Source organism: Amia ocellicauda, chromosome 20, assembly GCF_036373705.1.
Source record: "Amia ocellicauda isolate fAmiCal2 chromosome 20, fAmiCal2.hap1, whole genome shotgun sequence".
NCBI lineage: Eukaryota > Metazoa > Chordata > Actinopteri > Amiiformes > Amiidae > Amia > Amia ocellicauda.
The window spans coordinates 9,992,785-10,020,742 of NC_089869.1; the positions used below are offsets into that span (position 1 = coordinate 9,992,785).

Consider the following 27,958-nt stretch of genomic DNA (forward strand, 5'->3'; position numbering starts at 1 on the left):
ACGGGGTTAAGAGTTCGACAAGTCAAGCTGGATATCAAACTCAGCACAACCAGACATCTGAATCATATTTATCTATAACCACAATTATCTCATGCTAATTAGGCGTAAGGGAAGAATGTATATATGGCTTTTACAACAAAATACAATTAGAACCACTTGATTCCAAATGATCAAAAACACAAAACAAAGTTGTTTCATTTCAAAGACAAAACTCTCTCATCCAGATTTCTGAACTCAAACACGAAACATGAAATTCAGATTTTCACGTAAAAAAAAATTGGACTAACTATATTTCTTCTTACATGAACATATATTGCTACAGTTCATCCTTCAACCAGCTTTCAACCTGTGATGAAGAGACAATTTCATTTTAAAACTTGACTTCGACAATGTGTGAGAAAATAAGGCCTTGAAAGGCACAGGAGTAAAACTTTCTTGCCATCACAATTTGGTGTTTGATTTTAGATATTCTTTGAAAAGGAAAACAACGAAACCTCCTTGGGCCACAGTGCAGAGAAGCCATAGAAAACAGAATTTATTCCTACCGCATAAGAAGGCATTTTTCAAAGAAGTCAAAAGCCCTGTGAAAGGCTGTTTTATTACCTCTGTCTATAGCAATAATTCACCGAACACTCGTCTATTCTTTGAATGACAGGAAAAATATTACCCGGCCGGCGAGCTGCACACCAGTGTTTCCAAGTCTGATGGCTTACGTATTTTATTGGCACACAAACAATACAAAAGTATATTCTACTTTGATGTTTATTTGTTTGTTTCCATAAGGGCTACACAAATAACTTTTTCGATTCTTTTTTCTATTTCTTTTGCATTACCAACCACTTTGAAAGAGAGTGAGAATAGGTTGCCTCCTCTTCACAAGAATGGCCTATTGTTTTAGACCTAGAGAAACAGCGGGAACCTCACTACACTGCAAGACCTAATTTTCTTAGTTCTTAAATCTTCTAGTGCCCAGTTAGAAGTAAATGTATAATGATTCGCCTCATTTGTGCTGACATCAGGAGCTACATCATTTTACAACAGCAATTTATATACTGGTTTAGCCAAGAAAAAGACTGCAGTCGTAGGCTATACATGTTGGTGTTTGTGATCCAGTACATTTTATATGCATGTTATTATTGTCAAGATATGAGAGAAATGCATTACTGAAATGTAATGTTTTGTTCAATTTAACTAAAACAAGTAAGCAAAAAAATAAATCAGAAACAGAAACCACTTTCCTTTGTTTATTATTTGTAATGGTTGATACTTATGTTTGTTCTAATGTATTTGTTAAACTAACTAACACAAAATATCCAATGGTATAGTATGTTATTTATAATGAGCAATGGCATGATAATATGATACAATCTACAAATATAGTGAAAAGAGGGCTACAGAATCAACAGGTACATGAATATAACAATTAACTATATTAACTACACTAAATTGCTACTTTATCATCACCCAGTGAAACTATACTTAAACAAATGTTATAGAAGAAACCTCCACTACTAATATTTAACATAAATCATCTGTGCATCAGGATAAACACCTACTATTATCTTGTATTTTTCTAAATAAAATTATTTTTGAAGAACATAGAATTTTCTTGTGGTGTCAGCTGTGGACTAGAATAAATACCTTATATATGTTTTATGTTTGCTGTTTATTGTATATTCAATTTTTCTCAAGATATTACAATGATTTACTGTGCTTTTATGTAATAATTTGCTACGGTATCCTGAATATGTTTGATGAATCAGCAGCAGTGAAACTGGCAATAAAATTGCATTGGACTGGAGCCAAGAACTTGAGAGAGAGAGAGAAAGCACTAAACTCAGGTGGTGTATTCCGGCTCACTGATGAATACCGTATTAACATTAAAATCTTTGCACATTAAATCATTAAAACAACACAAAGAAGACTCACATTAAATCTCTCAAAAAGAGAAGCATCATTACTAAGCAAAAGGCCCACTTTCACAGGTAACATTTGTATCTCACAGGTAAATATATTTTACATAAAAAATGGTTTAGGTATACAGAACAACAAATATATATAGTTTTACTACTTACGCTGGACAGTTTGGAACTGGCATGAGAAAGGTGAAGGACAACCAAAGTATCTCCAGTAGAATAATGAAGAGCCACTCTGGCCAATACAGGACGATGTCTTTGACAGGATTCCACCAACGGCCCTGACCAAATGAGCCAAACAAAGCGTTTTTAAGAGTGCTTGTAGAAGTGATCAAAACAGTTCTGCTGTACCCAATAAGCCCAATAAGCAACAGCACCATTTTAATGTATGTGCGTTAGCCAAGATCAATTGTGCTTGATGATTTTCATCAAACACAACTTTACAGAGTGAAACACAAACAATTGAACAATTAATGTAAACAATCAAAATAAGAAATGAATATGAAGAACACGAAAAAACAGGTTTTCAGAAACAAAGGAAAGGGCTTTGGAAGACATCTCTAAAGTCAGCCAGACCTAAAGGGGTCAATGATACGCACCTCATTTCCAGAGATGTCTTTCTTCGCACAGCATGTCTCCATCAAAGCCAACACGAAGTATGTGAAGCCCAAACGCTGAAGAACTCCAGGTATTCTGGCCCAGGACCATGATACTAGGAAGAGGCATAATTGTGACAGAAAAAAACACAACAACTGTATAAATGTATGGTTCTTGCTCTTCCACACTTGATTAAGGATTGAATGACTGGAATTTCCAAACTCATAGCCCCCACTGTAGTTTTCATGTGTATTTATTTTAATATACACTACCGGTCAAAAGTTTTAGAAAAATTTTCCAGTTTGTATTGAAATTTATGCAGAAATTTAAGTCCAGTGAATAACCTGAAGTGGTACAAAGGTAAGCGGTAAACTGCCAGAGGTTAAAAAAAAAGTTCAGTTTAAAACAACTGAAAAATAATGTACATTTCAGAGTTATATGCTGTGTTACTGCACCCTCTTAAGCATTATTTGGCAGTGTTACGCGCAGCTCCTGTGCATAGACGTTACACTGTATTCCTACAATGCGCACATCGTTTGAAAGCTTATTCTCTTGGTTTCCAGTGTGTTTAATTCTCAAACACATGCCGGGGAGTAAACGTGCAGTCTGCTCCGGGGGGGCGGGGTCTCATTCAGACAGATTCAATCAGATTTCTTTGCAAATAGGCTTGTTTTGTTCAGAACAACCAGTATATATTATCTGATGTTCTGTCAAACACAGAGAAGTTCAGATGCAATTATGTAAAATCATTGTGTATTAGTACACTGTAAACAGTTTTCCATCTTGACATTTTGAGCTCTGTATGGGTCTGTGTTGCTTCTACCAAAACGTGGATGGTCGTGTTTTGATCAGTAGACTGTCTGGTTCCAGAATATGTCATAATTTTCAATATTTTCAGATATTTTGTACTCCTACTCAGACCAAGTATCCTCCCACCCCACCTTTTCAGAATGCGGAGGGAGAGGCGTAAATAGGGGGGGTATAAAACACAAATGTTGCACATCAGGGAATGCTTCATACCATTAGAAAGCTAAGAGTCTCAGCTTTCATGGGATACCAAACACTTGGCAAACAATACAACACTGACGAGTACACATGGGATTAAAGAGAAGCACACGGATTTGGGTACCAGAGGGGTTTGTCAGCTTAAGGGGTTACATTTTGTTAAACAAAACAATTCCATGATTTATTTTTTTATCTCTAATTGTTTATTTGTTCTATGATCTAATTTCAGAGTACACTGAGACATTAAACTGCTTAAATATCAATACAAACTGGAAAAATGGAGGTGTTCTAAAGCTTTTGACTGGTAGTGTATTTTATTCATTATTATGAATAGCCCATAATAACAGTATGTGGTGTCTTGGGTTTTTTGCATAGCATAAACAGCACTGATTGGTATGTGAAATAGAATCAAGTAAAAAAAAAAAAAAATCCAATTTCAAATAAGGCTGTGATATATTTTTGGTTGATTAATATAAGACAGAACACCTACAGATGTTTCAAGTGCATGAATATAGCTGAATATTGTGCTGAATGTGGGATATGGAGTCTTAGCAAGAAAATAAATACATATAAGTGATGTAATGTACTTCCGGGAAAGTACGAAATGTAAGTCTAGGTTCTCATTTGAGTGGCCTAATGCCTAGATTAATCTTAAATCCGCTTGATTAATAATTCATTTTTCTAACATACAGTATGTAAAAAGCTCTAACATTATTTTTCTGCTAATCTTTTAAAATCTGCTGTAATCTTTCAACACACGTCTTCTTTCTGGAGTACCTATTATCGTTAATGGCAGGACCTGCAGTATTTGGGCTGTGATCAGGTCATTGTGGATGTCTCCATGGGCTCAGGACAAACTTTCCTCCCTATATTTGATATCCTCCATTGAAGCTTTATCTCTTCTGGCACACATAAGCATTTGGTGTAAAGACAGACTCCATTCCAGGTTAATTTGGACTGTTTCCAGACTGACAGTGAGCAGTGCAAAGTTCCCAATTAGGGCCCATTACAAGGATTTAATTATGTTATATACATTTATTATGTTTCATTTAACATTTATGCATTGAAGGGGAGGTTTAGATGGGTGTGAGCTTGTAGCTGGCTGGACTTGATGTTCATGTTTTGAGGGGCAAAAACCCCAAAATGACTTCATTGGAAACAGAAAGTGTGGTCAATATTAATATTTGAATCAATGAGTCATTAAAATACAGAACACATAGCTTTCAAATCAATGAAGCTGCTGGTAATGACATTTTTCGCTTTCACTTAATAAAGCTAAAGCATTTTAATTTTACCAAGTAATGAGGTGACTCCATTTTAAATTAAAGGGGGCAGATATTGTTTAATTTCAGTTTTGACAGTTATATGTTAATATCTACCTGCAATAATCAAAGAAGCCTAGAGGGCTTCTGGAGTTGTTTAATCTACAGCTGAGGTAAATGAATATGAAACAATATTTGATCAATAGACCTGCAAAAAAAGCTTCAAAGTGTGGCCATGCACCGACTTTGCCCATAAGTGAAAACAAACGTGGGGAAAACACCTGTAGCTGACTTTCACCAGCTCTACTGTCCGAACTGAGTGTGTGTTGCCTCTGCGGCACAATCATCAGTCCATCAGCAGCCCTGACCATCTATTGACATTGCTTTCATCTCCTGCCAGAATTCCTCATCGCAGTGAAGCCCTCTTCCGGTGCATATTTCTCACAGTGGCAGGAGTGAAAACCTATTGCCGTAGAGCTGCCATTGATCAAGGAAAGTCTTCTAAGAGGGATGAGCTGTTACCCATTCTCCAGACCATCTGTCATAGCGGGATCCTACACAACACAGAGCCTCTACTTACATACACCCACTGTTGGGTTTAAGCACTATCAGAAGATGCATACACTTGACCACTGTGATGTATAGCTTTCTTGTTATGTGGGCTTTTCGGTTTCAGGATGATTCTGAGCATCTTACAGTGTTTACCTGTATTTTAACAGTAAATAGATATAAAAGAAGTAATGTAGAATGAAGAAAGTGTAATTTTGTTAAATCATTGAACATACGGTTCCTCCTGGTATCTTCCTAACAATGAAAATCTACAATTATTTAAAATGTTATATTTCAAGACAAGATCAAACAATTGTAATTTATTTCCGAGCATAAAATAACTCAGTTAGACATGGGGGGACATGCTGCATAAATACCTTGCAACAAATACAGCATTAAAACAAGTACTCCAAACAAAGTCCAGGAGGAGTAAACAGATAAAGGGACTTCAATACATCGGCGAGTAAAAGCAGGGGATTTCTATAGTCACAAAACCAGGTTTAGATGAGACCATTTGTACCAAAGAAACTGATGCACTGTCAAAGAAAAACTTGTTAAATATGTGTGTGAAATAGCAGTCTAATGCCACTAGAAAATGATCGCGACTTTCTGATTCTGCCGTGATACTAGGAATGATGCATTTTCACACAGAAACCTGCACAGATATTTAGGTTATCTACATATTACAGGAGGAAAGAGTACTATAATGAAGTTCTGTCAATCCAGAGTGTGAACAAGTATGTCAGCACAAGATTAATTGTGACTTGCCCAACTATCTTGTGAAGAAAAAAAAGAATGAAATGAATGGAGGCAACTCTCATGCTTTCTCAGTGAGATTGATGGTAATCTGCACATTAGTTAATTGAAAACCTCTTTGCAGAACAGATCACCATGAAACAACACATACTCCATCATTGATCCTGACAATTCAAATAAAAAGGAGAGGTCTTTTCCCCCCTAAGTACAGGAAGAAGCCGTGTGAATATCTAATGAATTGTGCTATGAGCAGGCAATTACACATTATAGAGGAAGCTGGGTTTTTGCAGATGCTGCCTTTTCTTTATCAATTACCTATGACCTTTTAACTTTCATTTCACCATACCAATGTATAAAAAAACCCTAAGAACATGCTGGCTATTTATCTTTTTGTCCTTATGTGAAACTGATATGAGAGGTGCTTACTTTACAATTTCAAACAATGCCTTTTTCCTTTGCATGATCTTCTGCAATATTATGTTTTCGTTGTGATCATACACTAATGTCTCCATAATAATGTCCAAGGCTTGACCATGACTTGGAGTTAAGTGACATTTTCAAGCTCACAGACATTTCTCTCTCTCGATATTGAGCTTGTGGTCGGCCTCCCTAATGAACAACATAATTGAAAAATACCAATAATGTATACGTTAATGAAGCATTACAAACCTATGCATTTACCACCAAACAAGCACTATGCCTAATGTACAAAGGCCAGCGTTGCCTAGGTTTTCCTTTAGTAACAAGCTGTTAACAAAGCTTTTTATATGTTAATTCTACATAAGACTAAAAAACAACTTTTATTTGTCATTTAGTAGAACTACAGACAAGTATCTGACCAGCGTTCTTGAACACTAATCAATTAATGTATGAAAAGTCCTTTTGCAACAAGTAGGAAACTATTGTCAAAGTGTCAAAGAAATTGATCTTTCTCAATGTTTATGTATCCCAAACTGACCAAACCCTGTGTTTAAATGTGAATGAATACATAAATAAATTGAGCATTCAGACCTGAAAGTGTTTTAAGTATAGATGAATAAAATTAGGATGGTTATGTGACAAAATTCGAACAGATACATTTCAAGCCGTGAACATGGGAAGAAAAAAAGTGATTTTGTTTTTGCACAGTCGTCATTCAATTATGTGACTGTCCATTATGCATCACAGCTGGTTCCCTGTAACCATATATCTTATAATTGTCCATTAACTAGGGCTTGTTTTTGATAAATCTGCCCTTCATAAAAGTCCCTCGATATGATTTTTGCCCCTAAAAGTATCACAATATTTTTGTTAACTCAATTACCGACCCATCCTTTCAGGAAAGTGCAATGCAATCACATAAGGCTAATGTGCACGGCAGCGAACCAGGGCACCCACTGCGCTCCGGCTGACGCTGATAACTCTCAGCATTCCTGGCAGGCCTTCACAGAGCTTCCCCTATTTAACCCTGACAGGCTTCAGAAAACTATACACATGAACAATTTACTAGCTTGGTCCTTATCGAGACTTCATTATGTGTCTTTCTACATTCTTTCCTTTTTTTTTTCCTAAGCCTAATTGATTCGATTAGCACTGAGGCTGCCACCACCTTGGTTACATATCCTATGCTGCTTCTGCTTTGGAAATATTATGGTGCAGTGAACTTGTGGGGATCATTCAATTGGCAATGTGAGGTAACAACAACACAAACAAACAAACAAAGTGAAAACAAAGCCAACCGATGTGTGATAAATGTTCTGGAGAACATGGTGTGCCAGCAGGCGTGAACAGGTGTGCCACATACTTCAGTACATACAATTGTAACCTAACACCTAAATAACAATCAGGTTGAATTGTGATACTGCCTCCTGCAGTGCCGAATAGAGACTTGATGCAAAACACAATTGTATTACATCAGAAGGTTATCTACAATATTTTAGGACAATTTTAAGAAGATTGAATCATACAAATCATCACGAGACTGTGTTAAATCATTAGAAAAGTAATTCTAACCTTAACAAAAGCTTACACTTACTAGAGACTCTCATCCTAATCCAAGCTCGGACCCAAATGTAACCCTAATTGTATTGCTAAATTTAATTTAACTGCATCATTTAGCTAAATTACACTCCTACTTTTATTTATATACTTTCTACTTACTTACTTAACTTGATGACCAAGCACATTGGCCCAGTTTAACCCAGACAGTGAAACAGACCTTCTGATTGCACTGGCAACCAGATGGATCATTCATCCGACAAAGTGGCCACTCACATGGGCCATCCCTGGGGCCGTAGTTCATGAAGAAGACTCCAATGAGGAACAGGACCACTGTCCTCCAGGTCAGCTTACGTAGGAGCTGCGTCCGGCTCACCCCTCTCCTCAGCATTGAGCTGAAAGCCAGGGCCACTGACGTGCCAATTATAAACACAAACCTGAGGAACACAATAACATCCCCACGTTACCAATGAGTTTCTCACATGAAGTGTTTAATTTGACAATTAACTGAAGCGGGAGAAACACATTCAGAGTAAACTATGGATGACAAGAGTACATAACCACTTTTATGGTGACCAAATTATCATTTGACTTTGCCATTCAATTATTTTTAATTCGAAAACAGTTCCCAAAGGGATTATTGGACAGTCCCATAATTCCTTTGGGAACTTTTCTCGAATCCAAAGATAACCACATCTGCAACCCAACGTTATCATGACTCGTTACATTTCACATCTCCTGCTAAAAAGGAGAGATATATTTAGAGAATATATTTTTTAAATTTAGTATTAATACTGGTATTTTAGATTTAAATTTCCATCACAAAAATCTGCTTAATAATTTAATAATTTTAATTGCATTATAATTAATTGAATTGTATGTTTTCATTTATTAATTGGCTGAAATCTCTGTGAAATATCCAAACTGCACATTTCTGCAAAATACTTTTTTGTGCATTTTACATATACACTCCATACTCCCTACACTCCAACACATTCTATGGTATTATTTAGGTTTATACAGTCATCATTTTGAGTATAATCTGGTATCCATCTTTATTTTAAAAAAACAAGCAAAAAGGAAAAACTTTAATAACATTATAATTTTAAAGCTCATGAGGCTTTGCCAATAATCTTAGTTTGGTGTGCATCTCTAACATGAATGTTGAAAAATGGTATTGGTTTTGTTATATCATAGCTTGGCAGTGTGCATTCTTAGATGTTAATGGACTGTAAAGGAGCTAATAGTTTTTCTTTCCAACCTCTTCAATCACTTTAGAAACCATTATTGACCACAGTATGTGTCTTCTCACTATAATCTTATTGTAAATTAACTTAGATTAGATTTTCTCGTTGCAAAAATGAACCCTCTCTATGTGTCTTTATGTCTGTCTGTCTATGTCTTGTATATATATATGTATTTTATAACATTCTAATAATTAGTATTTAAATGTGTAGCATTTTTTTTTTTTTTTTTTACAAGAAACGTAGGTGCTAGATATTCAACAGCCTTGTTCACTCAGTAAAATAATTATCTGGCTAGAATGTTCCTTAGTTCCTCTCTCTGTGGTTTTTAATTGTTCTACTTCTTATGATAACAGAAGCTTCCAGATCTCACACATATTCAAAAAGTGGGTTTGGCTTTAGATCCATTGAAATTTCATGATATCCCAGCCAGTTTTTATTTGTTTAATTAATTAGCGAAAAAAAGTTCCTAGTTTAATTTTATTGGAGTCTTCCTCACTCCAATCTGGATCGGGTCCGAAGCGTCCATATATGCTTTTTAGGGGTCATTTAACATTTCTCTTCTATAATATCCTGCATCGTTAAAACTCACAGCTGCACTCTGGATATTCTGATGCACACTCTTCGTCAAGCTCATCCTATGTCAATGGAGCTAAAGTCAGGGCACATTCATGGACATTTATTCAATTTAGCTCCATTTAACATTTGTTAGTGTGTTCTGTTTTAAGATTGAGCTCACAAATACTACTGTGTTTGTTGTCTCTTTCTTCTAAGTTGTACAAAAGTAAGTGTACAATCCATTAAAACAATCTATTAGAAGCAATAAATGTAAGTTTTTCATATACAGTACTTACCAAGGCATAACAAAATCAGCAATGGTAAGACCTGTTTGGGGGGGACGGACAACAGACTATTATTTATTTGCATTAATAGGCATAATATAAAAAATATAAATTATAACAAATTAATAAATAAAACAAATCTTGCTCTCAGATATGCTATTCATTTCTGGTTATTTATTTATCAGAGTAAAAGTTCCTGAAGTTTATTGCTGAATCCATCATAATCTACATAATTAAATCACAGAAGCTTTAAAGCAGCTAAAAACATTTGCATATTGGAATGATGAAAGTGAAGGATGCAGTAATGTTAAATACAACAGGAAATATTTATAAGGACCCTTATAAGATTTATACTTACAGTTTTAAATACTTATAACATATTGCATATTATGGGAAATTGCTCAAGATGACAAACATATATTAGACCAATTTGTGAGAAAAAACTAAAACTATTCTCATGACTACAGTTCTTTAGAGTTTTGTTTTTCAATTTTCTTAATTTATTCTGTGCTGGCAATAATGCATGAAGCAATCTGATTCTGGACAAGCTTTTATGATGACAAAAGTTGATTATGTTCCAAAGGTCACAAAACAATGTTATTGTGGAGGACTTAAAACGGAATGATCGGACCAAAAAACATAATTTTGTTTTCCCTCTTCACTATGAGTAGGAACTGACATTAGCTTTCGATTTGAAGACCCAGATCGCCTTCTGAATTATAAATCATGCTGGTCAAGACAGTGGACACTACGCAGTAAAATCAGAATCCATCAACTTTGTGTTATGATCAATACACTTCTGCTGATGTGATGAAGAGGCCATTATGAAGTTTAAATTGAGTTCATCTCATCTGGAGAAGCACTGTGTAAGAGTCCCTATTAAAACTTAAACTGCTTTCCCTCTTCTTCTACTTTCTTTATTCATTTTTTAAACTTTTCTGCAGATCAATAATGTTGTTGATCAGCTGGATAGTCATTTGGGAATGGTGATGAAAAAGAAAGAAATACATAAAATCTCAGGCCACATACCTACTGTTCTGGGTCTAGGATAACAGCCAGGGTTTTGTTAACTTTTCCACAGCATCCTGGAGTGGCGTCGGATGGAGAACCACAGTGGGCAGTGGTTCTAGCACAGATACATATTACAATGCATTATAAATATGGTGGAGTTTCTTACCATTCCATGGAGCGTGTCCAAAAAACCAGTAGCCCCCTCCTCCATAGTTGACAAAAACCATGAGAGTGAGAGAAAATCTATAAAAAGATGCAATATAAAAAAATGCATACATTTAATTAAAAAAGGTCTTGAAATTATTATGAATACTTATCCATTTGAAACCATTTTCTTTTACAAACATCTGAAATCTGTCAGGACTCCCACAATATTTTAAGCGGTAAGTCTGTAAGTTCTGAAGGTTTTAGCCAAGTTCAATGAAAGTTCGGTCTCAATGAAGTGTAATGCCCCTGTTTATAATTTATAAATTATACAAAAAAATGTCATTTAAGAGGAGATTAGTGAGGCTTATTTTGCATTAATATACAATGATTACCGTAGAATGAACTTAATTTAAATAATAAACATGTGTGTATGTATGTACGCATGTATATATTTATGTGGTAGTGAAATCTGAACTTTTAGCACATTAATACATCCCAAATGCTATACTTGCCACACAATGTTCATACTGGCGTTAATATAATTGTATTTTACTCAAAACAAAAACTTTTGCAACTTGTTAAACATAAGTAGTTGTATAATTGCCTTGTTGCTATCGAGTAGCCTTTTAAATCCCCACACAATTTTAAGAGTACAGACTAAATTAGATTTCCATTTGCACTGTAAAAAAGCCAACTTGCAAAACATGGAATTTACTATATATTATAAGTTGAGTGGGCTCAAATTTGAGAAGAAGTTGAGTTTAAATGTAATATATAGTTAATCCAACAAACTTTCCTCTAACTTGGCTGAACTTTGATTTATATATTGAGTGAACATGCTTAAAGTCTCCATCCAAGGTTGAGCAAGACAGCTGCGCATGCTCATTTGAATCTTGACGCTGATGAGTAGAGGGCAAGTGTGGACAAGTTTACTTGTGCAGGTACAGTGCTTGCCCAGTCCATGTGAGTGATGAGGACAGACAAGAGTTTGCTATAACGGATCACTACACTTTCTACACATAGTACTCTGGTGAAAAAGGAAAGTTTATAGCTGGCTATCTAATCACGTTAGATGAAAAATGAAATGTGTTATGTGCTTGTAACGTAGTATCACATGTGCATCTGCAGAACATGTTTAAAACATGTTTTGCATCAGAACTTTTGAATGCAATTTATGTTTCCTAGTAATGTTTCAAATGTAGACGTTCAAATGAAACTGCCATGAAAAGTGCATGTAGTTTAAGAAGATGCTTTGGCTTATAACAGTACAGCTAATAGAATCATTGTGAAACTGATCTACAGTTAAGTTAGGTAGCTAGCGATCTTGTATTGGCTAGTGTCACTTGCTGGTTTCTCTACTCTATCCCTAAACTTATACAGTTTTAATTGTGCAGTTTACTGTTGATGCTAAATAGCTTGCTGGTTAGACAGGTAAGTGAAGGGAGCAGCGTTGCACAGTGGTTTGCATTTTGAGGCAGCTGTTGCAACGATCGCTACACGTGTCTGAGTATATCTGCAGCCTACGTCCACACGAGATGGTGCATATGATTTTTACAAACTTACAACATTTCCCCCAGACTATAGTTTTAACATGTAGGGCTATATTACCTGTTGTCTGTTATTACAGATATTTTGTAGTTAATATATTAGTTTATTTGTCATTGATGGATTAAACTTGGCCACCTATTGTAAATCTATGTAATTGAAGATGCTGTTTGAAATGTTCACATATTTGAAATATACCCATTGTTTATTAATACACAAATACTAAGCTTTATGAAGGGTCAACAAAAAAATAGGAACCTATCCTCTTATTCCTTATTTATTGAAGGCTCCTAAGTGATAAGGCTTCAAAGTTTTTGTTAAAGTAACTGAATAGTCATAACTTGAATATTAAAGCTGTGTGATATAAATTGTCTATTGCATGTGAAAATATGTACTGCGATTTGCACAATTGCCTACTTTTCTTCTGTCCTTAATGCAATGAAGTGAGAAGATACAGTATGTTGAACAAAATTTTACAACTCATAATATTAAGCTGCACAGTCTTTCTAAGTAAACTTAACTTTTTTGTACAAGTTCTAGTCACACATACTTAATGTAATGTTTTATCTGAAGTGCACGTAACAAAGATATGCAAGTGCCCATGGCAATAAAAGGTGCATTTGCAGAGACAAAAAAATTGTGTTGAAGACAACCCAGGAATTCAAGTCCTCCTAATATAAACTGTTAAGTTCTTACAATGTTTAATCTTAAGTTAATTCAACTTAGAGATGTAATTACTCATAGCAATAGAAATACCATTTGCTGGGCAAGAATTCTTGAGTTGAAAGAAATCAGGAATTCTAGTTTGTTGAACATTGTGCCCAAAAGCTGTGCAGCTGGTTGCCATAATTGTTTCAGTGTGTATGGCAATTTGATTAATAATATAGAAAAGTGGAAAGGGAAAACAATGTGTGTACAAAATCCTTTTGGGAGGAATAGATAACCTTTAATTGCAGCTATGCAACTAGTCTATGCAAACATTTAAGACTAGGTAGAGGAACATACATCTGAAATAACTCTGCATGAAGAATAAATATGCATGAGGCTGATTGTATTTTTAATTTGTTACATCATGTACTTTAAATATGATTAAATATCATTACTTCGTCACAAATTTTAGTGTAAATTACATAAATACTCAGATCTAGGACAGTGCTGTTGAGACTCTTGGGCTTTTAAATCAAATTACCAACTGTGTATGCTAATCATTCATTTCATAGATAAAGCAGTACTCTTGTCGTAATTTAATTAAACACTCTAAATGCTTTAAACTACATAGGTGATATAGTATGATCAGTGTCCTGAACATCCCCCAATTACTCTTGCATTGTACAATACTATAGAGATTTTATTCAAACCCATGGATTTTGACTGGTTGCATTGCTCTGCACACACTCTAGATATCTCCCATAACTGACAGTATATAGTTTTGAAAACCTGTTAAGGTAATGTTAAAGGTCAAATTGTATTGTAATTTCAAATTGCATAAAGAAATATATGTCTTAATATACCACATACATAATTCTCGTTATGAGCAGGACAATCCTAGTGATTTAGAGAATATAAATCATTTACTCATTCATTATATTTTTTCCACATTTTGATGTGAGCCTGGGGTCATTGTTTTCCTGAAAGATCCACTTGCGGCCAAGTTTCAACTTCCTGGCAGAGGCAACTAGGTTTTTGGCTAAAATGTTCTGTTAATTGGTAGAGTTCATGATAGTGTTAACCTTAACAAGGGCCCCTGGACTAGTGTTAGTAAAACAGCCCAATAACATCAAAGATCCAAAAACACATTGTACAGAAGGTATGAGGTTCTTTTCTGCGGATACATGCTTCTATCGATACTAAACTCACTGCTGGTGTGCGTCGTCAAAGAGCTCTATTTTCTTCTCATCTGACCAAAGCACCCGGGTTCCAGCTGCCAACGACTTTTAGCAAACTCCAGGGGTTTACATTAGTTGGTTGCTGCCAATAAAGGCTTTTTTTCTTGCATCTCTTACAAATAGGCTATTGGCATGGATTGTAGATTTGGAGACTTGATGAGCCAAAGATGTAATTCTCCAACCATAGCCCTTGGATTCTTCTTTACCTACCACACCATCTTCCTCACTGTGCATGGGGGCAGGATTCACTTGTGTCCACTCCAGATGACTGAACTCAGTGTTATCTCAAAATGTGCAATGGTCATTCAAACACATTTTTTCCAAAGTAACCTGTTGTGTTCATCTGATGGAAAACTAATTTTTTCGTGCTTTTTTGCTGTCACTATCACGACACTTGCAACCCATTTCTGTATCCAGACTAGTATTACGGATGTTTGTGCAAAGATATTTACACACTCGAAGATACACCAAAGATCCTCTATGTAAACGGTACGCAGTTATGTTGTATGAGAAATAGCTCTCACTGACACTTTTATATAACAAATAATGTTATATAAAAGTGTATTTATCTTCTTTGTGCTCACAAATTATATTAAAAGTTCACTAAAACTTAAAAAACAACATCTAAATATGTATTAATAAGGTCTGATGTTACATAAACTTATATTATTTAGACATTTCTCACACTACAAGGGCAAAATGTGTGTTAAATTAAAGTACTTTTTTTTAACTCAACTGACAAAAAGAGCACATATTACAGTGTAAGTGTTACATGTAATATATCTGTGAATAATTTAAATAAGATATAATATGTAAGATGTCATATATTACCAAATCTGTTAATACTTGTTTAAAAAAACAACAACATGGAATGAGATAATGCATAATCAAACAGGTTTTAATGTAACCCTATAATGTCTAAACCCTGAATCCTGAACAGCATGGTGTACTAAGAATACTTTTAAAGTAACCCTATATTTCTCTGAAGGATCAATATATGGCCCATGGGATAAATTAAGGATTTACTTCAAAGGAAGCTAACCTAAAACACTACATGCACACATACGTTGAGAGACTGATCACAATGCAATTACGAATTTTGCATGACCATCCTATCACAAATCAGAGTACTGCTTTCTTCTCTCCATTATTTTCATCTCAAATCCATTAAGTCAAAAGATACAAAGTGTCTGGAAGACTTCTCTCCACGTATGTTTCATTAGTCTGGCCTGCACTGGCCAACCTCATAAGAACTGCTTTCAGACTATTAAAAAGTCTGGAAACCAAAAGTTCCATTTAGTTAATTAATTAATTTTATACATTGAAAAGAACTGACACTGTAATCCTTCATATATCATCTTTAAAACATTTGTTTATGTTTCCAAAGGCGTTTTAAAAACAAATTATTTCAAAAAGAAATCAAAATCTCACGACACAGTACACTACACAGTGATTCAGTCATGATATAATTTTCACACAAAATCCTTAATTTATTCTGAAGAAATATATATGCTGCATAAGCTAATTAAAGGTAAGGGTAAGGGTAATTAAGAAAATAAGCTTTATGGACCTTGTTCTGAGAATGTAACAGATGTGAGTGAAAGATCCAATTCAATTCAATTCAAAAGAGTCAATTTACAATCACTGTTAGGTTAATTAATAACCATTATGCAAGCCTTTTGTCCTTGCACTCATCAACTGACAATACCAGGACATTCAGAGACACAAAGCTTTTGATTCACTGTTAAACATTGTGTATGTACATTATTGTGTATTACTACAATACAGAACACGTTACTGCAATATGAAACTATGTGAAGGTGTGTATGGCATACTACAGCAGATCATCTGGAAAGTTGAAGAACAATAATTGCAATCTAACTCATAATCTGTTTGTTTCACATAAAAAACAACTATGCAAATACAATGCCATCCAGTTATGGTGTATTGAGAAATAATCGGAATTGACATAGATCGATTGACAAGTTAGAATACATTTCAGAGAAGTTGGATATATCCATATTGAAAATGGCAATAAACTAAAGACTCCAATCTCTAGAAGAGCAATAAGTAATTTCTCTTTACAGGATAATTTACTGTGACATGTGGCCTACTTTTAAACAAAAAATACAATGGCATTCGGGAGAGAGATTTAGACAAAGGAAATATAAGATTGATCTTTTTAAGTATTAAATTTAACTTGTTATTACTCCTAGAGATACAAAAAAATGCATTGCATGTTCCAACCATGATTTACACCCCATTAGATGTACCCCATTATGCTTGTTTTATTTACCTAAGTTGCATACACACACATTTTTTGCATATTTATTTGTTTAAGATCGATCAAATATTGATATACCTAATTGAGCAGTAATTTATTAATTCACTCATATTGCCACTTTGCTATTGGTGTTGATTAACATTCACTTACATGTAGACTTATCTAGCTGTTAATTTTTTTTATTAAAAATGTGAACACAGCACTAAGAAGAGTAAAAATCAAGCACACAGTCAGCAGAAGTGTCATTAAATCAGCATCCATCATAAACAACGACACAAACAAACAAAACCAGTTGGAGGGGACTTAATATCGCATCTAGTGTACTAGGGCAAAATGTATTCTCAACTGGCTCATGATAACAATACATAATTGATCATTAATTACATTTTACACTAATAGCATTGTGGAGGATAGAAAACAAACCAAAAACGTGCTTCTGTTAATGAAGATCCCATTTTTTTGCGTGAAATCTATCAATGAATAGTGAATATCAATGAATATATGCAACATAATCTGAAGGTCAATTCAAATTGCATTTATTTTGTATGTATTTGTGTTGAAAAAATACTGTGTACCCAAAACATAATTGGGTTGCAAACCTGTCACAAATCACAGCTATCTTCGGGAAGTGAGGCAGTTAAATGATCCACGTACAGTCGGTTCCCACACAATAGCTCTGCTTTCACTGGGTAGTTATTAGCTCAAATACATTTATCTTATAGTTAACTTGCATAAATCAAACTGACAAGAATGTGAGTCATATTACCATTAGATCACTTTTAAAAATCATAATTTCTGTCATGCTGAATGATAATATAGTATCCTGATTATAATGGAAGGAAATGGGATGTATAAATCGCACACGAAAACCAAAGTTGTCCTCTGAATCTCATCATTGTGAATCGCTGACTGAAGGCTTTTAGTTTCATTTATTATACCAGCCTGTCAGGGATTTTACAAGACATGTGTTTCAACTGAGAAAACATGACACAATTCAAATACAAACTGGTTGTAAGATTACAAATATCATAGCATATGATCATATTATGACTTGAGTGGAAGACAAAACTAATCTAATTAAGGGCAGTACCATGAATGAATATATGAAAACAAATGCATTATCCAGGGTTGTATATAAAACCTTACAACATCATATCTCATAAACCGAAAGTGATATTCTACACAATACCATATGTTCTGCTCTGACACAGTATTTCAAAGTAAACAGAGCTGTTAGTCCTTGATGGTCTCTATTTGAAACTCAGAACCCTAAAAAATAATTACAAACAGTATAAGGACATAATTAGTGTATCACAAAACGATTAATAAAGGCTCCCAGAATAGACACTGTGATATGCAAACTGATATGCTATTTTTTTTTTTTTTGTTTTCCTGACAAAATTGAATTATGAAATACAACAGGAGCCATTACGACTCCTTTTAGTTGTAACCTGCTGATACAAGATTTTAATCTTGCAGTATCATCTCGAAAGAGCTATTAAATCGGCACTAGGCCCTGAGCACATGCACACACTCAACTAGGCCAGTCCAAATGCATCCATTAGTCTCCACGGCAACAGAGGCAAAGGTTAAGTCATTTTCCAGAAGAGGCCCTGTGCAAATTATGGCAATATACCAACTTATTGCCAATCTTTTTAATTAAAACCTTTTTGTGTCCGTCTTGGTTCATCTATGGGAGCACTATCTTGGGCAGATTGAATTACCGATTCCTAAACCCCTTGTGCCCTCAAGAAAGGTCTGGATTAAGCTTAATTATCAATCGGACAGAAATGAGGATATTGCAGGGTGCTTAGGATTGTATTAAAATCTTAATGCATATCATTGTGCTATTAAAAAAACTGTTTCTTTTGTTTGCCTTTACTAAATTAAAAGTATTTAGTATCTCTCCAGCTGTAAGTAGACTAAAACAGTGGTTCTCAAACTTGTATGTCCAAAGCCCACCTTAATTTTGGGGGAGATCTCTTCCAAATCCTCGATTAACAGCACAATTTAACAAAATAAAATATGGCCAAAAAATCAGTAATCAGTAATATCCACATGCTTACCTTTTTATATTTTAATGTGATGGCTGACATTTTAAAAATGGCCATAGTTTGTTTCCATGTTTGTCATTTGACATTGACTGGGATTGATTAAGAATGGAAACAAAGGTTTCATTTTAAATTAATAATGATAGTAAACCTTAAACCATCTAATGGTAAGATACTGCTCCAATAAACCTAATATGCAGGATATTGTGGTTGTGAAAAGATAGTGAGAATTGATCTATAGGGTTGCCACCTCTGGCAGGAAGTGATAGGATGTCAAAATGGCATGTGACTGAGAAATCTGAATATATTTTATATGGACCTGTTATATGAATACATGTATTTGCATTGTTAGATATATTATTGACAGATTTGTTTTTACATTTTCTAATTTTCCTTTTTCATTATTATTATTATTATTATTATTATTATTATTATTTGTTACACATCCAAAGCAAGGCAATATCAATTAATAAGCCTAATGACAAAATACTATTTTGAATTTTTAGTATGAACTATGATACTGAACTGCAGTGCCAAATGGAAAGACATTATCCAAATTTGATTAACTCTAATAATATACTCCATTATTAGCCAGTAACACTAGCCAGCACCAGAATTTGAAGCTACACTCAATCTGTAACTATACCATTTTAGTTAACTGAGCAGGAATGCAACTCTAACATAAACAGAAGTCAATCTTTAGTGTGGAATCTAACCCTAACTCAATGTCATCAATGTACAAAGTCATCTTAATTTTATCCCTAAACTTAATTCTAGAGGAAAGCTCATTAAATTATAAAAAATATGACTCTAAACATTAATTAAATGTAATCATACTTCTCCTGCCTTCTCCCTATTCACACTTCAGCATAACATGAGTCCCTCCTTCAGTCCAGTTCAAACTGTGAACCTAAGCTAAGGGTTTACTGCAGTATAACACATTGTTTTCAAATTTTGCACTTAAAGTGACATGTTAAAGTGATACATATTCTTCCTATTTCAGTAATTGATTTTGTATTCATTGATAAAAAACTTTTCCAACATTAACAGCATACATTTATAAAGGGGCAAAGAAGGATCTGGTTACAAAATCAATTCTAAACCTCATTTGTGTCACTGAAGAAACTCCTTTCAAATGGTTTAAATAAAATATAATATAATGTTTGCACTTTCTGCACCTTTAAACGGACATTCTGTTACATAAACCAGTCTTTAAATCAAATTTCTTATCTTGCCCATTTTTTAAATCACACTGTCATTGTTCATTGTTCAGCTTTGCTATATCCAGCATGGAGTTTGATGTGAATAAGGGGATATTACAGAGGCCTTTTTCAATGCATATTATGAAACATTATGCTGTAATATACTCGTCTTTATGATAACTAGATGCTGATTAGAATATTTGTTCTTCTGTGACTATTTAAATGGCAATATGGGATAGCAATAATGCACAGATGTCATTTTTCCCCTGATATCATAGGCTAGTAGGCCAAAACATTACAAATTAAATAATAATAAATACATAATATAAAACATTCCATCTTAGATACTCAAATTAGCCCAATATATATATATATATATATATATATATTTATTTATGGACCTAACTGTGAATATATATATATATATATATATGTATATATATACACTCACCTAAAGGATTATTAGGAACACCTGTTCAATTTCTCATTAATGCAATTATCTAACCAACCAATCACATGGCAGTTGCTTCAATGCATTTAGGGGTGTGGTCCTGGTCAAGACAATCTCCTGAACTCCAAACTGAATGTCTGAATGGGAAAGAAAGGTGATTTAAGCAATTTTGAGCGTGGCATGGTTGTTGGTGCCAGACGGGCCGGTCTGAGTATTTCACAATCTGCTCAGTTACTGGGATTTTCACGCACAACCATTTCTAGGGTTTACAAAGAATGGTGTGAAAAGGGAAAAACATCCAGTATGCGGCAGTCCTGTGGGCGAAAATGCCTTGTTGATGCTAGAGGTCAGAGGAGAATGGGCCGACTGATTCAAGCTGATAGAAGAGCAACTTTGACTGAAATAACCACTCGTTACAACCGAGGTATGCAGCAAAGCATTTGTGAAGCCACAACACGTACTACCTTGAGGCGGATGGGCTACAACAGCAGAAGACCCCACCGGGTACCACTCATCTCCACTACAAATAGGAAAAAGAGGCTACAATTTGCACAAGCTCACCAAAATTGGACAGTTGAAGACTGGAAAAATGTTGCCTGGTCTGATGAGTCTCGATTTCTGTTGAGACATTCAGATGGTAGAGTCAGAATTTGGCGTAAACAGAATGAGAACATGGATCCATCATGCCTTGTTACCACTGTGCAGGCTGGTGGTGGTGGTGTAATGGTGTGGGGGATGTTTTCTTGGCACACTTTAGGCCCCTTAGTGCCAATTGGGCATCGTTTAAATGCCACGGCCTACCTGAGCATTGTTTCTGACCATGTCCATCCCTTTATGACCACCATGTACACATCCTCTGATGGCTACTTCCAGCAGGATAATGCACCATGTCACAAAGGTCGAATCATTTCAAATTTCAAATCTTGAACATGACAATGAGTTCACTGTACTAAACTGGCCCCCACAGTCACCAGATCTCAACCCAATAGACCATCTTTGGGATGTGGTGGAACGGGAGCTTCGTGCCCTGGATGTGCATCCCACAAATCTCCATCAACTGCAAGATGCTATCCTATCAATATGGGCCAACATTTCTAAAGAATGCTTTCAGCACCTTGTTGAATCAATGCCACGTAGAATTAAGGCAGTTCTGAAGGCGAAAGGGGGTCAAACACAGTATTAGTATGGTGTTCCTAATAATCCTTTAGGTGAGTGTATATATATATATATGTGCACATTTAGGTCCATAAATATTTGGACAGTGACACAGTTGTCATAATTTTGGCTCTGTACACCACCACAATGGATTTGGAAGGAAACAATTAAGATGTGCTTTAAGTGTAGACTTCCATTTTTAATGTGAGGGTAGTTACATCCAAATTGGGTGAACGGTATAGGAATTTTAGCCATTTTTATATGTGGTTTCCCCAATTTTAGGGGCTCAAAAGTATTTGGACAAACTAACATAATCATGAATGAAATTGTGAGTTTCAATACTTGGTTGCAAATCCTTTGCAGTCAATGACTGACTGAAGTCTGGAACCCATAGACATCACCAGATACTGGGTTTCTTCCCTGGTGGTGCTCTGCCAGGCCTGCACTGCAGCTGTCTTTAGTTCCTGCTTGTTCTTGGGGCGTTTTGCCTTCAGTTTTGCCTTATAAATCAAACCAAACCCATCAGAGAGATAGTAAAAACATTATGTGTGGCCAAATCAACTATTGGGTACATCCTTAAAAAGAAAGAACGCACTGGTGAGCTCAGGAACACCAAAAGGCCCGGAAGACCACAGACAATAACTGTGGTGGATGACAGAAGAATTATTTCCCTGGTGAAGAAAAACCCCTTCACAACAGTTGGCCAGATCAAGAACACCCTCCAGGAGGTAGGCGTATCTGTATCAAAGTCAACAATCAAGAGAAGACCAGAGTAAATACAGAGGGTTTACCACAAGATGTAAACCATTGGTAAGCCCCAAAAACAGGAAAACCAAATTAGAGTTTGCCAAAGACATCTAAAGATGTTTTTTCTTCTAAAGTTCTGGAACAACATCCTATGGACAGTTGAGACAAAGATGATGGGAAGAGAACAGTATGGAGAAGGGATGGAACTGCTCATGATCTGAAGCATACCACCTCATCTGTGAAGCATGTTATGGCATGGGCATTTATGGCTGCCAAGGGTTCCCTTGTATTTATTGATGATGTGATTGCTGACGAAAGCAGCAGGATGAATTCTGAAGTGTTCAGGGCTATATTATCTGCTCAAATTCAGCCAAATGCTTCAAAACTCTTTGGATGGCGCTTCACAGTGCAGATGGACAATGTCCCGAAGCATCCTGCGAAAGCAACCCAAGACTTTTTTAAGGCGAAGAAGTGGAATGTTCTGCAATGGCCAAGTCAGTCACCTGACCTGAATCCAATTGAGCAGCATTTCACTTGCTCAAGGCAAAACTGAAGGCAAAACACCAAGAACAAGCAGGAAATAAAGACAGCTGCAGTACAGGCCTGGCAGAGCACCACCAGGGAAGAAACCCAGTATCTGGTGATGTCTATGGGTTCCAGACTTCAGTCAGTCATTGACTGCAAAGGATTTGCAACCTGTCTTTACTTAAAACACATCTTGATTGTTTCCTTTCAAATCCATTGTGGTGGCGTACAGAGCCAAAATGATGAAAATTGTATATATATATACACCGATCAGCCATAACATTATGACCACTGACAGGTGAAGTGAATAACACTGATAATCTCGTTATCATGGCACCTGTCAGTGGGTGGGATATATTAGGCAGCAAGTGAACATTTTGTCCTCAAAGTTGATGTGTTAGAAGCAGGAAAAATGGGCAAGCGTAAGGATCTGAGCGGCTTTGACAAGGGCCAAATTGTGATGGCTAGACGACTGGGTCAGAGCATCTCCAAAACTGCAGCTCTGGTGGGGTGTTCCCAGTCTGCAGTGGTCAGTACCTATCAAAAGTGATCCAAGGAAGGAAAAGCAGTGAACCGGCGACAGGGTCATGGGCGGCCAAGGCTCATTGATGCACGTGGGGAGCGAAGGCTGGCCCGTGTGGTCCAATCCAACAGACGAGCTACTGTAGCTCAAATTGCTGAAAAAGTGAATGCTGGTTCTGATAGAAAGGTGTCAGAACACACAGTGCATCGCAGTTTGTTGCGTATGGGGCTGCGTAGCCGCAGACCAGTCAGGGTGCCCATGCTGACCCCTGTCCACTGCCGAAAGCTCCTACAATGGGCAGGTCAGCATCAGAACTGGACCACGGAGCAATGGAAGAAGGTGGCCTGGTCTGATGAATCACAAGTTCAAGGTGTTGACTTGGCCTCCAAATTTCCCAGATCTCAATCCAATCGAGCATCTGTGGGATGGAGGCCCCACTTCGCAACTTACAGGACTTAAAGGATCTGCTGCTAACGTCTTGGTGCCAGATACCACAGCACACCTTCAGAGGTCTAGTGGAGTCCATGCCTCGACGGGTCAGGGCTGTTTTGGCAGCAAAAGGGGGACCTACACAATATTAGGCAGGTGGTCATAATGTTATGGCTGATCGGTGTATATATACAACTGAGAGAGAGAGAGAGAGAGAGAGAGAGACTATATCTTTCAACCAGGTTATTCCAAGAAAGTACATTTATGCTGACATCGTTCAACACTTGGGGCTTGCACACAAAATCACCAGACCACTAAGACTTTTTAAAGACTTAGCACTAGTCTTGGATTTCTCTACCTAAAATAACATTGGGTAGTCCCAGACTAGAGCTAATTTGGGTCTGTGAAACCAGCCCTACATGTACTAGATATTTGCTGAATACATTGCGCTCTTCTAAACATGTTTCCAAAATATGTTCCTGCCTTGGCTGGATAACTTATTATATATACTGACATTCGGGTCGTTCACTTTTGACTTTTAAGAGAGCATACAGACCATATGAGAGTATTCTGTTTTCATGGAATAATTGTATCTCTGTTTATGTAAAAGTGAACATAAGGCATAGGGGGAATTAATTTAGCTTAAGAAACTCTCCATCATTATACTAACTGTTTAATCTGGCAGATTACTACAATTTACTGTTCTGTACTTTCATTGTGCAGTCATTGTATGGCAATAGTGACAGTCCCTAAACATTCAAAAGAGAAAATAAAATAAAAGTAAAGATTCACATGATTCATAATCATGTTTTAGTCTTTCACTCTTGAAAATAGTGACACAGTACAGGTAAATGGAAGTTAGCTGATTTCCGGAGCAAACCCAGTTTATTAGTCTGAGAAATACAGCATTTCCCTTCTCACTTTTTGTTACTTCAAAACAAGTGCAGATTTCACATTCAGACTCTTTCAATCTGTTCCATCTCTACTGTAACCTTCCTCAGCCTTACAGATCGTGCAAGTTGTAGGTGTTATTTATTAAATACTCCCTATCCGGAAATTTTACATGAAGTTGATAAGCTTTAACCAGAAAGTGTGTAAGTTTCCTGACAGCGCTGCATGGAAATCTGGAACGATAAGCTCTTTGATTTGTGTTTAACAGATCCGAAATCTATCAAAACCTTTTGCAAAACAGGATGCAGATGAAAGCGCATAAGTAGCCCTGTCAACAGCTCTGGCTTGAGACCCGTGTTTGTGGTGCAGATATTAGCAGACTGGCTGCAAGCTTTTAGCTGACTCATAATTAACGACGGGATCCTTTTTAAAAAATGAAAATGCAAAAGGAAAAAAGTCAAGAATTATATATCATGTCAGTAGCACTAAGGGATTGCAATTGGAAACAATATGAAATATACATTGAGCATTTTAAACAGGGAGAAGGCGTTAAGACTTGAGAAGAAGTCATTCTTCACAGTGCACAGAAGTAAGAGCCTTTTTTACCTTCATTTGAGAATTTACTAATGCTGTCGCTCAGTGACTGATGATTTGGTCCTCTGGGGAAATTTTTCTTAGTGATAGCTAAAAATAATCAGAAAAACGGAGTTCGGTGGAAGCTCAATACTCAGAACTGAGTCACGGCTTATAATGGGTCTTCTGACAGGGAAATGATGCACCATAATTTCAAATATAAGGCAATTAACTTTTAGTATATAGATCTCCATAGTCTTCACCTGCACTTCAGTTGAAGTAGAAATCACTGAATTAAATACAACTTAAGATGTATGTGTTTACTGGAACTTTCACACATACTGATGCTGATTGAAGTTTAGTTTGGTTCATTTGGAGCTATATGTGAAACCTCTGATAGTGATGTCATTGCACTCAAACACAAAAGAACTGCCCAGACTTCGTTTCATTGAAGCCCTACAACCTACTATCTGACAGTTCAGTAGTAAATGTCTTCGCTCTAACACACAATAATCTCTTGGCATGGTCCATTCAGTTATACGATAAAAGCACCAAATAAATTAAAGTTATAGCAAGACCACTTATGTTAAACAATTATTCGATTAATTATTATTACTTTTTAAAATTGCAAGAGAACAGAGCATGTTTGGAAAAGTGCAATGTGAAACCAATAAAAATGTGGTCTGCATGAAGCTGCAAATGGATGACACAAACAAACTAGACTTCACTTAATTTCAAATTTAAGTTTGAACCTAAAAAAAAGGTTTGTTGACAAGTGAACCACTTTTTGAATTATTTGCAAGTGAACTAGGTGTTAAAGTGCCCATCATTCATTGCCAACATTGATGTATGACAGTACTTTGATGTTCAAGATTTGTGATGTTAAGCAAACACATACACATAACCTTCTAATTTGAACATTTAAAAAACAAAACTGCAGACTTTTGGCGTGCATAGACTAGAAATATGCTAAGTCCTGCCAAAAAATGTGATTAAAAAGTACTGTGCCACCCAAAATATATATAGTTACATTACATTTTGATTGAGTGGATCATAAAACTAAATTGCCACATTGGGTTTTATTTGAAGTTGAAGGTTAATAAGAACAAATTAAGATAATATGTAGTGCAAACTCTCTCTGACTATCTTCATTAAATGGAATTAAACCATTTTACTTTGGGTGATCATCATAATGGGCTGAACACCATTTCAAAGCCCTTCATAACATGATGACATATAAGGATTATAGTAGAAGAGAGGAGTAATATGTAAAGTTTGAATAAACCTGTTGATTTACACAAGCGATAGACATGTGATTCCATGATTGGTCACAGGACTCTGATGACTGAAGTTTTTTTGTGTGCAAAATATATTATTTTTCCTGCCCATTCTGATGTCCAGGGATTCACAGACACTGTCCACATACAGTGTCCCCTACACAGGCCAGGGATTCACAGACACTGTCCCCTACACTGGCCAGGGACTCACAGACACTGTCCACATACACACTGTCCCCATCACAGGCCAGGGATTCACATAGAATGTCCCCTACACTGGCCAGGGATTCACAGACACTGTCCACATGCACTGGTCAGATTTGTTTACACCTGGTTGTATGATGGTAAATGACTACAAACAAAAGGCTCTGACAACCTGTCACTTTATTTTCCATGCTATTTTCCACTGTAATGTAAACTGACACAGCTTGACTAATCAAAACGCCTTCTAAATAGGCAATTAAGCATTGTCATGGTGTAATAATTGTGGCCAAATGAAGGGAATCTGGGTTAAAAGGGAAACACTCATCTTGAAAGAGAATGTGAAGGGAAAGGAAAGACCTTGAAACAGATTAAATAGCCTAACACTTACAGGCTTTTCTGTCCTTCCATAACTCTGAGTGGCCCTCTAATGCTTTGAACAATACAAGTAGTAACAATGAAGGAAATGCACCACAAACCTCATGAGTCATGACAGAAAAAATAGTCTATGGGAACCAAAAAATAAATAGACAACTAATGAAGAAGATTAAAACAACAAAGTAAAACATATATATGGTACATGATAACATGCAGGGAATGGCAGCCTGCTTTGAGGACACTGCCTTTAATATAATACACCTCCACTGTAAGCACCATGAGTTTGTTTATCCATTTAGTACACATTTCATTTATCTTTAAATATCAAGACAGTGTTAGTACAAGGCCCTGATAGCGGCGCCCTGACACAGACCCAATCACACAATGCAGACACAGCTTTAGATGATAGTGTGTTCCTCCAGCAGGTAACACCGTGAGTTAACTCCTGCCTGCTGTCATAGGTATGTCACATACAGCTGGGCACATCACATTCGTTCTCAATAACAATCAGTGTTATTGAAGATTTTTCTTTCT

At 36.0% G+C, this 27,958-nt stretch overlaps 1 protein-coding gene across 2 annotated transcripts in view; it reads right to left on the bottom strand.

Moving 5' to 3' along the window:
- The window catches only part of LOC136716269 (heparan-alpha-glucosaminide N-acetyltransferase), a 91,581-nt gene that overhangs the window by 17,636 nt on the left and 45,987 nt on the right, over window positions 1–27,958 (bottom strand). For both annotated transcript variants that reach the window (XM_066693869.1, XM_066693868.1), the window contains exons 8-12: window positions 11,326–11,402; window positions 10,161–10,191; window positions 8,339–8,499; window positions 2,516–2,628; window positions 2,076–2,197 (exon numbers count right to left, since the gene is read on the bottom strand). In XM_066693869.1, coding sequence (XP_066549966.1) covers window positions 2,076–2,197; window positions 2,516–2,628; window positions 8,339–8,499; window positions 10,161–10,191; window positions 11,326–11,402 — 504 coding nt within the window. The remainder of the gene's footprint in view (window positions 1–2,075; window positions 2,198–2,515; window positions 2,629–8,338; window positions 8,500–10,160; window positions 10,192–11,325; window positions 11,403–27,958) is intronic.